At 37.7% G+C, this 17,903-nt stretch overlaps 1 protein-coding gene across 4 annotated transcripts in view; it reads left to right on the top strand.

Annotated features, from left to right (window-relative positions):
- ABCB11 (ATP-binding cassette, sub-family B (MDR/TAP), member 11) overlaps window positions 1-17,903 on the top strand; it is an 89,210-nt gene that overhangs the window by 45,843 nt on the left and 25,464 nt on the right. For all 4 annotated transcript variants that reach the window (XM_005857544.2, XM_005857543.1, XM_014545490.1 and 1 more), the window contains 6 exons: window positions 1,118-1,243; window positions 2,944-3,147; window positions 4,646-4,816; window positions 5,573-5,774; window positions 6,740-6,815; window positions 10,573-10,675. In XM_005857544.2, the coding sequence (XP_005857606.1) occupies window positions 1,118-1,243; window positions 2,944-3,147; window positions 4,646-4,816; window positions 5,573-5,774; window positions 6,740-6,815; window positions 10,573-10,675 (882 nt within the window). The remainder of the gene's footprint in view (window positions 1-1,117; window positions 1,244-2,943; window positions 3,148-4,645; window positions 4,817-5,572; window positions 5,775-6,739; window positions 6,816-10,572; window positions 10,676-17,903) is intronic.

Raw genomic sequence — 17,903 nt, 5'->3', positions numbered from 1 at the left:
TGAAGTAAATTTTTGATTAATGTTATATATTACATATATATGTAAACATTAACTGTCACAACAAATATAAAAGTACTTGTGAAATATAAACCACAAAGTGGTGTTCATTCAATAATGATCTTTGAAGGGATGGCTCAATACTTCCTTTATAATATTTGTTCAGAACCAGCTCATAATAGCTGTTCAACAAATACCAGTTGAATTGAAACACAGTTATTTCATTTGTTTTATCTGCTATTTCCCATACCTAGAGTTTATTTTAATAAAATCTCCTTACTTAGACCTGTAAATATTCTTCACTCATATCACAAGGGTGTATTTAGCCTTGCTGGGTGTAATGATGTACTGAGACTATAGTGATATTAAAACAAAAAAAAAAGAGCATACTCAATGCCTGCCTGCCCTAGGGGAAGATTACAGTCCAGTAAGTAAAAGTTTGTAAGCCTGACCCTATAGTGTGGAATGAAAGACTTGTGAGATTTTGACACATAGAGCACCCCAAACCACCTCTACATAATAAGTACAAAAATCACCACTGAATTAGTGAAAATATCCAACACATGGTTATAAATTAGCTTTTTTTCCCCTTCCCTTTCTAGGCTTACCAGCATTCAATCTCTACTTTGAACAGAGTTTTGTATCTAGCAAATATACCACAAACATCTGTTAGATACAGTTATTCATTCAAATAATATGTTCACACACAATACAAGTATATGACAGCTTAAACTTTGAAAACTGGCTTATTAACATGTGGTTAGTAAATTCGTATTATTTTTCTAACTTAATGGCTTTCTTCCCTTAACTAATTAGGACCGTCTTCTTGAGGTATCCTAGTATGTCAGGATGTTTTAAATGAGATTCTGGAACATCTAAAAGTGGACGTGGTTGATTTACTTTAACTTCAAGTGTTACCACACATCATTTTATTTGTTGGCCACAGCTTTCAGCTAAATAATAAGTAATGTGCTGAATGCTAAAACTTCATCCTAGGCACTGTTTACTAATTTGCTGCTTATTCATGGATGCAGGGTACAATTAAACAAACACAATATCCTCACAAAGCATCCTAACTTTCAGCCTAGCTGCTGACATTGTTCTTTTCTTTTCTCTGCAGATTTTAAATAACCTCAGCATGGTCATCAAACCAGGGGAAATGACGGCTGTGGTAGGATCCAGCGGAGCTGGGAAGAGCACAGCCCTGCAGCTCATCCAGCGATTCTACGACCCCAGTGCAGGCATGGTGTGTGTCTTCCAGAAACTTCTCACTCCAGGGGATGGGAAAGTGCAAATGGTGGTAACTTAATCAAGCCCAAAGGCTTAGAATACACTGAGACCATCCTGACACATGTGGGGTTGACTTAATGATTTTGACTGCTGTGGCTGCACTAATTCCCTGCATGACCATGTTCACTGAACAACCAGTCCATTCTCTGAGTGATGGAACTGGCTGTGCAGATACATTCCAAGTGGCTGCCTCCTCAGTGAACTAAAGTTTTCATTTATTTCTTTGTATAATAGCAAAATTATTATTGTTCTCCTGAAGCTTTTCAAATGCTAAGTATAGGAAAGCTTCCACGGCCGGAATTAACAGAGAACAATTATTTATTACAACTTTGAGAAGTTAGGTTTTAAAAAATATATATAATTTCACAAACTACTTAATTTTTTCTTGTGTTTATTTAATTATAAACATAAACTGAAAGTAAGAAAATAAATATTAATAATTTCCATTTATCACATATTATAATTAAAATACTTTATAAAAATGATTACTTATTTTCACAATGATCATCAAAGGTAAATATCATTTTCCAGATGAGGAAGAAGAGTCAGAGAGATTGAGAGTTGCCCCCGTTTTGAACCCAGGTCTGTTAAGTGCCAAAGGCTTTTCACTCTCTAAATCATTCTTATCAAGATAGAATCATTTGAGTACATATTAAATACTTGAATGCAATGAATTCTCTATAGTGCATGTACTGTTACACTAACATGGCAAACAAACCAGAATTTTCCTATGTCACAAGACATCATTCTCTGATTGGATATTCTTGGCCTCATACCAGCATAACTATACTCTAAATATATTAAAATCATGGTTTCTTGATGTAACATTTTTATATTTTTGCTAATAGTAATTTTAATTTTCTCATTCCACTCACAGTTTCAATTGCTGTTGAATAGCAAAGTACTATTTTGGTGAATCTGGCCAGAAAGTAAGCTTTACTATAAAGAATATATACAAGATAGGAATCATTGCTTATTTTTAATGCATCTTTTGAAGTCCATTTTAGGTCACAAGTCAAAACATAGTGCCTGGCTACAGTGGCTCAGTGGTTGAGCATTGACCTATGAACCAGGAGGTCACAGTTCAAGTCCCAGTCAGGGCACATGCTGAGGTTCGGGGCTTGGTCCCCAGAGGGGGGCGTGCAGGAGTTAGCTAACCAATGATTCTCTCATCATTGATGTTTCTATCTCTCCCTCTCCCTTCCTCTCAGAAATCAATAAAAATATATTTTAAAAAAACATAGTAAAAATAGTCAAAGTATGGTGAATAACTGACTATACTCTTTTTGTTGTTGTTGTTAATCCTCACCTGAAGATATTTTTCCATTGATTTTTTTTTTTGAGATAATGGAAGGGAGAGAGACACATGTGACTATACTACTTATTGAGGAAGTAAAATCCTTTCCCAATCACGTTAAATAAAGAGACTTTTACATCATTTATGTTTCTACAATGAATTGTCCTATAGCTATATTTGATTGCAATTATACTAGTATATTGTCATTCTTATATAAACAACCATATTATAAGAGGAATTGTTTCTATTACCATCTTGTTGGTCTCTATTTTTTCTCCCCATGGGTTAAGTACAACATAGTATTATGATTCAGACCCTAAGGATTCTGAGAGATGTGATGTTGTGCTCATGTTCTCTAGGTGACTTTGGATGGCCATGACATTCGCTCTCTTAACATTCAGTGGCTTAGAGCTCAGATTGGAATTGTGGAGCAAGAGCCTGTTCTGTTCTCCACCACCATTGCAGAGAATATTCGCTATGGCAGAGAGGGGGCGACGATGGAAGATATAGTCCGAGCTGCCAAGGAAGCCAATGCCTATAACTTCATCATGGAGCTGCCACAGGTACCCCTAGCCTCTCATTCAGAGGGAAACTCATGAATTGTAAAAGGGAAAAAAGTTCTATGAGATGTATTTCTTTGCATTTGAATCCTAAATCATTAAATTCGTAATGTCATGTTTTTGTGTCATGCTGGAAAAGTACCATGAGTTTTCCCCTTTGTCTGAAACCATGTTGTTAATCTACTGAAAGTCTACCAAGCTGGGGAATGTTCTTTTAAACGCTCCTTTTGACATTGATACAATTTCCTTATTCTATCTATTAAGCATTTGTCAAAGCAGATGATAAATTTGTTATGTGGCAATAACTTGGACGATGCTCTTTTGATGTCTCCCATTGTCGTTTAATTTTCTTATACTTAGGTGGCTAATATGTGTCCTCAGCACTGTATCTAACACATTCCAAAATTCCTCCTTTATATTCATTTTCAGCAACAATGACAACAAAACCAATTCCATATTATTATATGAATTTTGCTTGAGGCTAATGGTTAGCTAAGTCAAAGATGCGTTTTTATTCGTTAAATCATATATAGTGCTTCCTACAAACCAGGCATTGTTCGAAGCATTTTAATTTATTAATTCATTTAGCCCTCTGAGAGGTCAAATAACTTGCTCAAGGCAGGAGAGACAAGGTTCACACTCAGTTGGTCTGGCTCCAGAGTCTGTACTCTAGAAGAATTTCTAGTCCACTTTCTAAATTTCCTGTATAAATAGGATTACAGCTATGAGTATACTAGTAATATAGCCTAGTGATTAAAGAGCATAAAACTCTGGCATCACACTTCCTCCATACAGGCCCCAGCTTCTCCACTTGCAAGCTTTATAAACTTGGAGAAGTTACCTTACCCCCTTGCACCCCAGCATTTCCTTATCTATCAATTGAGGGGAATAGTAGCACCTACCTCATGGGACATCTGTGAGGACTAAATGAGATGATATGTGTAAAGCTCAGTTCTGTGCTTTCTTTATACATGGTAGGTGCTCAACTCACATTGGCTAATAATATGCCAGATGAGAGTCTGACCTGTTGTGAGGTTCCAATATAATGCTAGACATGCAAGATACTTGGCAACTGTTTGCTGTCGATGGTGATGGTTATAAAGGTGGCTTGGTATTTCACAATATAAAGACAACTTTAGCATTGTGTTTTTCTGTGTTGTCTAGCTAGAGAAAAGAGATGAGATCTGCTAAGTACTCTAATCCTCTAAAATGGATTTTCAGGATCTCAATCAACTTTTAGTTTGGTGGAAACATTTTATTTGAAGTTGAGCTATGCAGAAACAATTGTACAGCCAGTGAACCTGGGAATAAGAGATTAAATCAAGTTTTTAAAATCTTAAACACAAATATTGATGAGACCTGTTTCAGGAAAGGGTATTTCAGTAAAAGTTAGACCTATGAAAATTCATGTTTGAGGAGGAAGCTAGAAAGGACCTAATGATGGATTAGTCAGGGGTCTTCAAATTCTTCCTATTCATTACTGGGCTCACTTCCTTTCTAGCAATTTGACACTCTTGTTGGAGAAGGAGGAGGCCAGATGAGTGGCGGCCAAAAACAAAGAGTAGCCATTGCTAGAGCCCTGGTTCGAAATCCCAAGATCCTGCTTTTGGACATGGCCACCTCGGCACTGGATAATGAGAGCGAAGCCATGGTGGAAGAGGCACTGAGTAAGGTTTGTGGAAAGTCTGAGTTCATTTTACATGTGGAAATGTTTGTGCTGTTGTAGGAAAGGCTGCTTATTGAGTGGGTGGGGGAGAGAGAGAGAGCGAGAGAAAGAGGCTACATGGGTCGGTGTATCCAGTCTGACTGTTTAGAAAATATTGGCTGACTGCAATGTTCCTCACAATTGAACAGAAGACAGTTATGATTTGCTTCCAGAAGTTGCACATGTAAAAGTTAAAATCTTGTTAGGTCTAACTTAAAATCTGTGAGTTTTATTTTATTTCTTTTTTAATCCTCACCCGAGGATATTCTGCCATTGATTTCTTAGAGAGAGTGGAAGAGAGAGGGAAAGACAGAGAGAAATATCGATGTGAGAGAAACACATCGATTGGTTGCCTCCTGCACTTGTCCTGACCAGGGTCCGGGCCAGGGAGGATCCTGCAACCAAGGTATGTGCCCTTGACCAGAATCAAACCCGGGAACCTTTGGTCTGCAGGCCAGCACTCTATCCACTGAGCCAAACTGACTAGGGCAAAATCTGTGAGTTTTAAATTTTCCTTTTTTGTTTTTAGCTGTTGATTAATAGCAACAACTGGACCAACAATGTGAGAAAGTGTGCTGGCTATTTCTAATGTCTGCACAGCCTATTTAAGGATTCTCCCAGGGACTGAGGCTCTGACTTACTTGTGAATTCCGAGATGAACCAAAGGTCGATGCCAGCTCTGTCTTACAGTTTCAGTTAATGGTGCACTATGCATTGTTACAGATTCAGCATGGGCATACCATCATTTCAGTCGCTCATCGCCTGTCCACGGTTAGAGCTGCAGATGTCATTATTGGTTTTGAACATGGTGCAGCAGTGGAAAGAGGTACACATGAAGAACTGTTGGAAAGAAAAGGAGTTTACTTCACTCTAGTGACTTTGCAAAGTCAAGGAGATCAAGCCCTTAATGAGGAGGGCATAAAGGGTAAGTGCCTTGTTCATTATGCTTATATATTGTATTAAATAGTTAATGTGTTAATGCTTTATGTTTTTCTATGCATTTTAATATACACTGTCTTATTTGTTCTCCCAAAAGCCCTTGGAGGCATTATGTAAATGATACAGGAAAGGACAGGCACTCAGGAGGTTCAGTTATCTGATCAAGTCATAGAGTCCAGGTGTTCTGTTGAAGAACATTCAACTTCATCCCTCCCTCTTACCCCACCCTCCACACACACACACACTTTGCAAATAAGAGAGACTCTCTATAGTGTCTTGCACACAGTAGGAGCTCTATTCTTGTTGGTTGAGTGAATGAATCAATGACTAAAATGTTTTGTGCTTATTTTCACTAATGTAAATAGATACATCAGGCCCTAGCACGCCTTCTCTTTTTCAATCTGAATTTTCAGTTTTGGTGGTTTATCTCAACCTACATTAATCAACCACTCCACACTTTCTCTACCATGTCACATATCAATTTTTGAACTCCACTGGGTATAATTGTATAGTTACAGACTATACAATTATATAATTATATAGTTACAGACTATACAATTACATAACTTTATACATATAACATGTGTGATTTATTCTGAAATGATTTTTTTTTAAATTTGTTGAGTCTATCATTTTTTTCCTACTTCTAGTGGGCTTCCCTTAAGGTTTTTATGATTCATGCTATAAGATATCTGTTTCTGGGGTGATAACACATAGGTTATTATACATATGTAGTTTGAAAGATTCAATCTTGCCGATTATTTTGAAATCTTTTGATAGAATGTGCTGGACAAGGGCTATTTTACTTATTGCAATAAAGTTAATAGTTAATGTCTGTTTTAGCATCAGGCATGGTAATTATGTGCGAGGCAAGCATAGTAAGTAATTTTATTTTGATATGGTTCTGTTTATTGCATACACTAAGGAATCCCTCATGCTGTGTTAAAATAGGAAAAGATGACACTGAAGGTGCTTTACTTGAGAGCAAACAGACCTTTAGCAGAGGGAGCTACCGGGCTAGTTTAAGGTAAGTTTGAGCCATGGGGCAGATTTTAAGGTTTTCAAATATTCTTAGGATTCTTAGGTAATATTTTGGGTACTACCAGGAAAGCCCTAAGCACAGGCCCAAGTCTTGTGTAATAGGAACATGCAAATGAATTTTTGGTTGCTATATTGACAGTCCTGTTTCTAATTAATGGGGAGTTTTTGTTTAACTTTAGCTTCTCATTTTATTAGGGTTAGGGTCATGATAGAGATGCTCTATAGTTAAAATGTTGTTTATTGAACTTAGAAACATGGTTGTTTTAGAAAATATCTGTATTGAGTCTTTCCCACCAAAGCTAACTGTGGTATGAATTACCATCTTACATGGAGGTCAGATTCATTTCTTTAGCTCTACTCTTTAACCTTCTGAGTTGCAATTGAATTCAAATATTTTTTCCAGAGTAACCTTCTGAAGTCAAATCATGTTTTAGTTAGATGAAATAAGAAATGCATTTTCTAATGTTTAAAGATAATTTCCCCAAACATTGGCTATGTATTTATTTAGTTTATATTTTAGGTTTTTATTTTTCTATGGATAAATATATCAGTATTCACTCTCAAAACATATTTTTGCTGTTGTACACTGTTAGTAAGACTGTAAATTTAGGCTTTCATCCTGGTTTAAGTGTTTTAATAAAATAATTCCTTTAATATTAAAAAGATTCTTTTTCTCAAGTTAGGATACTACAGTAGGCAATGAGCTGACAGCATATTTCTCTAACATTTTCTTACATTTCTAGATCATTTAATTCAGGACTTGCTCATTCAAGATAACTAGCTAATCATTTATTGAAAAATGGCTAAAGAGCTTAAAACAAAACATTCAGGTAACAACTTCAAGTAGTACAAACATAAATTTATTTATTTTTAATATTCAAAGGGTAGTTCACTAAGTTTATGCTTAGAGTTTTTTATTTTTCCTTTGGAGCACAGATCATTCAGAAAAATTTCATGAAATGCTAGTTTTATTGAATTTAGAAAAGAATAAATTGATAGCGTGATGAACCAAATTCCACCTGTTCTAAGTAGTTTACTTACAATCTGTTATCAGGACCAGATAACCATTTTAATACAAACATTTCCTATTTGACCATTTGTTCTCACAAAGTCTAGATTTTGGTGACTAGGATGAGAAATCCAGAAATACAATCTATACACAGAAAGAAGCTATTAACTTCCTGCAGAGAAAGATTTATAACTTTAAATGAGAAGATGGTTAAAAATATCTCATTGTGTAGGCTGACAGATTTTTAAATTTTTTTTGCTAAAAGATGACTAAGTGGAATGTTAATTTGTATTTTATTTCCTTGTCTAAGGTCTTTCTGAAGGCTAAGTCTCTCTTTAGTCATAGATTTTAGGTTCAAGAACAATTTAATGGATGAAGAAATTAATTTTCTAAATAATAATGTTGAGAGCAAGTATTATTTATTCAGCTAACTTATTTCCCAATTTAGCTGCTTTTGTTTGTGTTGAGAAGTAGTAAAGCAGCTTCTGAGAAAGGGAGTGGCAGATTTGTAGGTTTCTGGAAGGGCTTAGGTTGAATTATAACTCTGGTGTTTATGGTAGATCAGAGGGGGAACTGCCTGGCAGATAGGGTGCCTGCCGAGCTGTCTCACTGGAATGGTGTGAGGGATACAGGTGGAATGGTGTGAGGGATAGGAAGGGAGGGAGGGAGAGAGAGAGAGAGAGAGAGAGAGAGACTTATGAAATGTAATATTAAAGTAGTAGAAATCCGAGGGGACAAGGATATAGGTCTTCCCATGCTCAGACTGGAAGGTAGTCAAGTATATACTCCTACTATGGCTTCTAATGCTCTGAGTTTTATTTCAGCCCCATGAACTTAAGTCTCAGCCCTGTCATGCACTCTGCTCTCTCCAGGTGATACATGTCTATTCCTTACACCATCTGGACAAGACAGTTCCACCTTAGTTACCAAACTCAAATGACTCCATTGCTGTAGAGCTTCAGGTCAGGTTGGGAGGGAAAAGGGGTGCCCCAAAAGAAGCCAGTGTGGTAGCAGGCAGTAGGAGATAAGGAGTGGCTTCATGCCTGTTCATAATGAGGTTTGGCAAGAGTTTGAAGATGTAAGAGCAAGGAACAGGGAGGAATTGAGATAAATGCACCTTGTTGAAACTGGGTGACTAAGAGGATGACAGTACCATTAACAGAACGTGGTAACAAATTAGATTAATTAAGTCGATGTGTTACTGCCTTCTCAAGAAGTCTAAAGGAGCATGTGTAATAGGCAGGCACCACCCTGATATTAGTTTTAGTCCAATTGCACCTGGATACAAAGGATAGAGGCTTGTGAATGGTTCCATCTAGATTGCACTAAGCAGTTGACATAGGTCTCTTCCTCTCTTACGTTGCTCTCTTACACCATATGACTTCCAAGTAAGTGCTTCAGTCAGGAAACTTCCCTCCTCCCAAGTCTTCAGCATTGCCTTTGTCACTGAAGACACTGTTTGCAAATGAATAAAAACCTAACTCGACTTGGTTTAACCTTTAAAGGGAGAGAAGCAGTTGACTTTAACTTAATGAATAGTCCCAGGAGGTTGCTTTGGCTTCAGGCGAGGCTGGGGTGTCAGTGGTTTGTCCAAGTCTCTCTCCTCAGCTCTACTTTTTTTTTTCACTATTGGCTTTATTTTAGGGGAAACTTCTTTCCTTAAGAGTTTCAACATAATTGCCATCAGCTCCCAATGCTACATATTCTCAAGCTTAATCTAGAGGAGAGTAGAATCTCTTTCCCAGAAATCGCAGGAAAATGAAACAAAACAACCTGAACCAATCACTTCCTATATCTGTCCTGTACTAAGTATATCTAATGAGTGTTCCTGTTCTCTCCTCTCTTCATGCTTCCGTTTACACTGTTCTCTCAATTAGAAATGCTTTTCCTTCTAGTCTACAAAACCCAAACCTTACCTTAGTTACCTCTTCCAAGAAGCCTTCTATGGTAACATCTACCATACATGTCTTTTTCCTTTACATTTTCATACTCTTTATTCAAACCTGCCTTATAGCACTTAGCACATTTTTCCTTACATCAGGATTGGGTGTACATGTGTTGCTCCTCTATATGATTTAAGTTCCTTGAGGGACAAGTCTGTCATTGACCAGTCTTTGTATCCCCCACAGCACTTGGAATATTGCATGCTGTAGGTGCCCAATAAACTTCTGTTGAATGAAATGAACACATCAAGTTAAATTATATTTCAATGAAATGAAATGCATCGCTAGGGGTGATATATAGCCTGGAGAATATGTCACTAGGGGTTCTATTTCCTTTCAGACTAGCTCATTTGTATAGAGGTGGCAAAACTTTGAAGTATACAAAGTATAAGGTGATGGCGGGGAGGCAGGGATGGGTAGATAAAAATACAGCCAGAAGGGAAGTAAAGGCAACGACCTATTGCTATGATAGCAATTAGCAGAGCCATGTGGGTTCAGAATGGATTTGAGTCTTACACCTTTTTCCAGTAAACTAGTAGGACAACTTTGCCCCCCTTCTTTTTCTCCCTTCTGGGTCAAGGTCTAGCTTAGGGCCCAGAGCAACCCCACTGATTAATTCTGCCCTAAGAATAACTCTGTCTAATCTAATCAGAAAGATCCCTTATCTGGTTACCAGGTGACCTGGAAAACATTTCTGTTTATTTGACACATGTCTTGTAAACTTGGATACCAGTTGACTTCTGTTCCAACCTGCCCACAATCTACAAACGGTTTCATCTTTTTATTTACAGAGCTTCCATCCGGCAACGCTCCAAGACTCAGCTTTCTTACCTAGTACATGAACCTTCATTAACTGGTGTTGAGCATAAATCTACTTATGAAGAAGACAGAAAGGTCAGGCACCAATCACTCATGGGGGAATAGAAGAAGCCTCTCCTGGGGACTATTGTATGCAGGCCTAGAATATGAGCTTTCAAGGCCTATATCTAGTAATATTTCACTGTCGGACTAAAGGGGAGAACATATTAAGACCTGATGGAAACTCTAAATTTTACGCAATGTTTTTAAAGAAACATATAGTAATAATTACTTTTAAGAATGCGTGGTAACTAAAACTGGACTATTAATGGTTAATAGTTCTTAAATGTACCATTCTAGTAAACACAGGCAAATTACATGTACTTAGCAGATTACTTGATTATGTAGGCATCCTTTTAAAGTTTTTAAGAATATCTGAAAACTTTTTCCTTCCAAAATTTTAAGTCTCTTTCTTAAATTGTAATAACCTTGGCAAAAGTGTTTGATCAACAAACATATTTGATAAGGCTAACCTTATACAAGTTATCACAAAATTTTTTAATTGACATACAACATACCTTACAAAATGACCCCCACAATAAGTGTAGTTGCCATTTGTGGTAACTAATAAATACTATTAATTTTAACACAATTCCAAACAACACAAAGATGAAAGAGATAGGAGAGGGCTCAACCCATATCCTATATAATAAAAGGCTAATATGTAAATTGTCCCCTCGGGAGTTTGACCGGAGCCCAGGAGTTCAATCGCTTGCTATGATGTGCGCTGACCACCAGGGGGTGGTGAGGAACATGGTGGGCGACCAGCGGCAGTGGCGGGGTGCTGAGGCAGTGAGGGAAGGAGGAGGCGGGAAGGTTGGGAAGCGGGGAACCTGATCAGCCCTGATCACCCGCCAGGCCTAGGGACCCTACCCGTATACAAATTTTGTGCACCGGGCCTCTAGTAGCAATATAAAACTTTCTTCATTGGGATGCATGTATCCAGAGCTGTTGTGGGCACTAACTTTCACATAAAGTGACCATCCTCCTCCCGAAATCATTGCACTTTAATCATTGCACTTCATTCTTCAGCCCTGACACTCTCACTTTTGACCCCCCATTACTCTTCACATGACTCTTTTCATGGAACTCTTCTTATTAAACTTTATTTGAGGTCATTTTGTCTTATCCCCTTGCTAAACTATAAGCTTCTTAAAGTTAGTGACTATATATTATTTGTATTTGTATCAACTTGGGCACCTTGCTCAGTGCCTGCACCTAGTAGGACATCAGAAGATTTTAAAACTAGTATAAAAAATGGAATTGCTACAATAAAATAAAGCCTAAACCACTATTTATCAAAGCAAATAAGTCAGAGAATATTTTAATTACAAGCACAATTATTATGCATGATGTAATTTCAAATTATCTTTAAAAATTCATTTTGGAAGTAATTGTACATTGGCTCACAGTGACAGAATTGGAAGAAAGTACAATACTATTTATGACCTTATGACTAAGAAGGACTCTTAAGTTTCTTTTTGCTTTTAGTGTATTAATCATGAATAAGTAGAGATTCCACTACCTAATAGAGTTGTTGTAAGTATGTTTCATAGATGAACGCTGTTTCTCTGGAGCAGCAGGATGAATCACAGTGAGAGAAAACATTTAGCAAGCATGATTGCTTACTGCATTTTGCTGGTAAGGACTCAAGCCCCCTTCTGGTTCTAGAAACAGGTATTTCATTTCCGTTCAGGTGCTGCCATTAACAACTACAAGAAGCATGAGGTAGGGAGTTTACTAGAGCTTCCAGGGAGAAAGATCCAAATACGACGTTGAAATTTCAAACTGCAGCACCAATCATAGTCAATTTTTACATTTTTATGTTTTTTCCCCCCCTAGTTTCTGGGTAAACATTTGACAATAAAAGCAAGAGTTGGGAAGAAGAAAAAGGAAATGGGATTTTGCTGTTGTTGTTGTTGAAACTACCAGCATAGTTGCAGAGAACAATTAGATTCCCTGGAGTCACATTCCCATGGAGTGCTTTTACTGCAGGGAAAACTCCAAAGGGAGCCATTTAACTAAAGGGAAACAAATCAAATATAGAGATTAGTTTTAGAGACATAACAATGCTCCATGTAATAGTCTACTCATTAGCATTGCAAATTAGAATGGAACAATTAAACTCAATTAAATGTTAACCAGTATAATTTTAAAAAGTGCCACTTTGTATTCTCTCTCTAGTTAAGGGAGACATAAAGAAGAACGAGGAAGAAAATAACAGGGAAGCCAATGTGGTTTTGCTAAAACTCCAAAAGGAAAAAGATCATATGCTTCTATTAATACTGCTTGCTTGTATGATAATTATCTTAGAGCCTTTTAGATTTAAAAAAATCAAACATCTTTAAGAGGAAAACAGTAGACTACGGGTTAATAAATTTTAAATTATGGAATTTCTAATCCCGGTAAATTTTAAAGTATTTTAAATATTTGGGTTGTTCTAATCCCAAGTAAATTTTAAAGTATTTTTATAGTTCACTAAATTCTGCCCAAGCACTGGTGAAATTCTTCCTTTTTCTCATTTTGATGTGGAAGCTCTAACCTTATCTTCTGTAAAATTGGGAAATGTTATATCTTTTGTTGCAAAAGGTTTAATTACATAAAGAAGTTATCTCCACCTTGTGGTTTCTTAGAGTTTTGACTCTGAAAACTTAGAAGAGAAAGTCTGTTTTGAAACTCTAGTTAGCTGGGTCACAGCTGAGACTACAGCCCATTTCTCCTCCCTCTCCAAGCTGCACTTTTGGCTCCCAGAAATGGGTCTGATTTTAGTGGTAATGCTGATAAAATTCAGCTTAGAATTAGGGGAATCCTGCAGGCTAGAGGTTTCAATCTCTGATATCTAGGAAAGAGTTCAGGAAAACTAGAAAAGACAAGGTAGAATATAGGAGTATGGCCTCGCCGGTCTAGCTCAGTGGATTGAGTGTCATCCAATGCAACAAGAGGTTGCTGGTTTGATTCCTGGTCAGAGCACATGCCTGGGTTGTGGGCTCGATCCCCAGTAGGGGCCATGTAGGAAGCAGCCCATTAATGTTTCTCTCTCATTGATGTTTCTATCTCTCTCTCCCTCTCCCTTTCTCTCTCTCTAATATCAATAAAAACACATTTTAAAAAAAAAAGAGAATGCAGGGGTAGGCGAAAGTAGGTTAATAATAATAAATAATACAATAATAAATAGCAATACTGCAAGAATAAACTATGTTTTGCATCCTCACAACTGTGAATCTACTTTTGCTCACGCCTGTATATATGAAATCAATTAAACTTGTTGGGGAGGAAAAATTTCTTTCTACCCCTCTTGGTTCTTGGGGCTTTGTCTAAGGATTAAATTGGCATATGGGAGCTTCACGATAATATGAGGTTCAAAGACAGATAGGCAATTGAGGCTTCTATATCATCCAGAGCTAAGGGGAAGGTGTTAAGGGTCTGGGACTTCAAAGGGCAGGAAAAATTTCACAGGAAGACAGGAAAAGCAAATGTTTGCCGAGCAAATGTTTGTTTGAAGAGACAAAGGAACATGGAGAATTTGACTAAGCAGGCCTTGCTAAATTCCCTGCTGTCTACCACACCTAGCTCATGTTCTTTGTAGTTATCTCTGATTGTATAGCTCCATTCCTGAAATAGGCCTCTATCTAAATTCTTTTAGGCAGTTAAGGGGGAGGTAGAAAGCTGTTCCTGAGATGTTTGTTGCTTAAAAATAGTCAGCATCAAATAATCCTCATACCAAAAAGACATATTTGGGGAGTGTGAAATCCTGTTCCCCTGAGTGTCAATTATTAGAAACCCACCACTGCATCATAGCTAACGTATAGAATAGGGCTTAGGCATTTGTTTAAAAGGTATGACAGAGGCAGGACCCATAAAAGTGACTATCAGTATTTATTCATTTGAAGAACCTCCACTTCTTGTCATAGTTACCATTTCTTTTTTTAAAATATATTTTTTATTGATTTTAGAGAGGAAGGGAGAGGGATAGAGAGATAGAAACATCAATGATGAGAGAGAATCATTGATCAGCTGCCTCCTGCGAGCCCCCTACTGGGGATCGAGCCCTCAACCCAGGCACATGCCCTGGCCAGAAGCAAACCTCAGTCCGCAGGCTGATGCTCTATCCACTGAACAAAACCGGCTAGGGCCATAGTTACCATTTCTTAAAGTCACTATTGAGGCAGAAGATCCCATGATTTGGCATGCAGAAACCAGCAAAACAAAATATAGATAGAAGGGTATAAAATTTAAATAGGAACTTATATTTTCACCTAACCTATACAAGGAGATGGAAGGAAAGGAAACTGAGAAAAGCCCAGTGTCTAGCATTTAACCATCAACATAGTAGGTTTCATCCATTAAACATTTATTGCACATCTATTATGTGTGAGGTATTGTGTTAGGGATGCAAGGATGAGTGAGGGCCACTGCCCTTCTCCACGCACTAGAGTTGCTAGCAGGATACTTCTGTACATATGATAAACAAATGAGCACTGTGCAACTTGACATCGCTACCACAGAGGCAGGAACTCTGCAATGAGGAAACACATGCATTTTTATAATTGTATCTCTCTCTTTCAGTTACTGGTTTGCCATGAATTTATTCATCTTTCCTTTAGTCATCTTAATTTATCTTTGGCTTTTTTTGGATGAGTAAATTTATTGGTAGATTTACAAAATCAGAGAGAAAAACATTCCATACATAATTATATTTTGTTTTATTCTTTTACTATGCCTTTAGCTACACCAAATAAAAGTCAATCAAAAGTAAATTACCCAGGGACAGATTTCTTAGTTTTTGCATCATTCAATCTTGATAGCCACTCTTTTGGGGGGGGTAAGAGGACAGTTTCCTTTAAAGTCCAACTTTTAATAAAAGTGGACAAAAGAAAATTATTCAAATTAGTTAAATTTTGGTTCTTGTTAGTTTATCTTGGAATGAGAGCTACTATGCAGAGTTACTTCATATTGCCTTTCAATGTCTTAGATGCTGTTGTTTAGGGTTGGAGAAATCTTCAGGTATCAGAAGGGCAGAGAAATTTCTGTCATGTAAGGCTATGTGTGGACCATTCTGTGGGGAGCTGGTCCAGGAAATGTTAGAGTTTACTGTTCTAGCTGAGACTGACAAAATGTATAGTCACGGAATAACAGACATTAGTGCTGGAAGGGGTCTTAGTACTGCTGAGGATCTCACAAAATGGGCTTTGTCACCAGAATTAACTGAGGAGTATTTTTTAAAACACACACTTATACTTAGGCTGACTAAATTAGAATAGCTGGTGATGGGACCCAGGAATCGGTGTATTTAATCAAAGATCCACATGAGTTTAGTATGCATCCAAATCTGGACACCAACCACTGTTGAGAACTGTAAGGAGTCTGATGTTTGCTCTATTGCAAGCTATCAAGTTAGCCTGACACAATTTCATGGATGCTGGCAGAATACACAACAGACCTGAGTCAGAGACAAGAGGTTTTGTTAGAGCAATGGCAGTAGCAAGAATATAGCATTTGCCTCTCTGATTCCCTAGCCCAACCCCCACTTTTCCTAAGTTGAATTATGTCTAGGTCCAATGGCATTGAAAGATTGCATCACTTTGCCCTGGCCAGTGGTGCTAAATGGTTAGAGCTTTGGCCGCACACTGAAGAGACATGGGTTTGATTCCCTGTCAAGGGCATATGTACCTGGGTTGCAGGTCCCATCCCCGGCCCCAGTCAGGATCAATGTGCCTAACATCGGTATTTCTCTCTCTCCCCATCTCCCTTCCTCCCATCCACTCTTTAAAAATCAATGGAAATAATATCCTTGGGTGAGGATTAACAACAACAAAAAGATTGCATCACTTTGGAAAATGGCCTCTTCCAGGGGACATCATGAAAGCAAGGGAGGCCTCAGCTCCTGACCTGGGAAATCCTGGTCTGTGATGCACCGAGGGCCAGATGATACCCATCAGTGAAGGCAGAGCAATCTCAGGCTTAAGGAGCCTGACTCATAATGGGCAGTAAACACACCTGCCCTTTTCTTGGGATGGAGACACCATCTGTGTCCTCCAAGGCTATTTACTATACAAACTTCCTTGAAAAAATAGTCTGAACAAAGGGAGTCAGTGCTTCTGTTCACAAGATGTGCAGAAACACGAGAGACCCATGTTTTGGAGAACTGTCTCCTCAAAATAACTTAGTCTAACTTTCTCATTTTGAGGATCAGGTAACTGAGACTCAAAAACTCAAGTGCTCAGTGATGCTTCTCATTGTTGGCTGTGTGTGGCTTGTCCAAGAATCCTGTTCTTTCTATGCCTCTTCCACTCAGCTTTCCCAGGCTCCTTTCTTCCTCTCTGGCATTGATTCCTGGAGTTAGTAAGCTGTCAGAAATAAAACCATTGAACAGAAGGACTTGCTGCATGAGAGAGTAGTAATGACAAGTGCAAGTGTTGAAGGCAGGCCAAGAGAGAACTTGAAATGAAGGCAGTAACTCATCCATCTCCAGCTAAGCTGCCTTCCTCCATCCTATCTGGCTTGCAACTATAATGACATAGACATGATACAAGCTTTTATTTAAATTGAATTGGTAATATGATCTTTGATTTTATAAGCAAAAGGAAAGCATTTGAAATTCCTTGCTGTTGTATGTTCATTATATTCAGCTACGAAAAGCGTACATTACTATGTGTGTTATATATTTTCCCCTTATTTTTTTAAATTTATCTTCATTGTTGAAAGTATTATAGATGTCCTTTTATTTTTTTTCCCAGTGATCCCTTCCACCCCTGCAACTGTCCTTGCCAGGCCTTCACCACAGTATTGTCTGTGTCCATGGACTATGCATATATGCATATAAGTTCACCGGTTAATATCTCCTCACCCACCCCTCAACCCCCACCTTCCCTCTGAGATTCATCTGTTTGTTCCATGCTTCTATATCTCTGGATCTATATTGTTCAGAGTTTATTTTGTTCATTATATTCCACATATGAGTGAGCTCATGTGATACTTATCTTTCTTTGACTAGTTTATTTCACTTAGCATACTTTCCAGGTCTCTCCATGCTGTCTCAAATGGTAAGAGATCCTCCTTCTTTACAGCTGCATAGGATTCCATGGTGTAAATGATTCGCAGATAACATGATATTGTACATAGAAAACCTTAAAGGCTACACCAAAAAACTACTAGATTTAATAAGTGAATTTGGCAATGCAGCAGGATACAAAATTGACATCCAGAAATTGATGGTATTTTTATACACCAATATTGAGCTCTCAGAAAGAAAAACTAAAAAAAA

Source organism: Myotis brandtii, unplaced genomic scaffold (genome assembly GCF_000412655.1).
Source record: "Myotis brandtii unplaced genomic scaffold, ASM41265v1 scaffold112, whole genome shotgun sequence".
Taxonomy (NCBI): Eukaryota; Metazoa; Chordata; class Mammalia; order Chiroptera; family Vespertilionidae; genus Myotis; species Myotis brandtii.
Note: the sequence above shows the minus strand (reverse complement) of the source record. Positions and strands in the feature narration are given on the sequence as shown.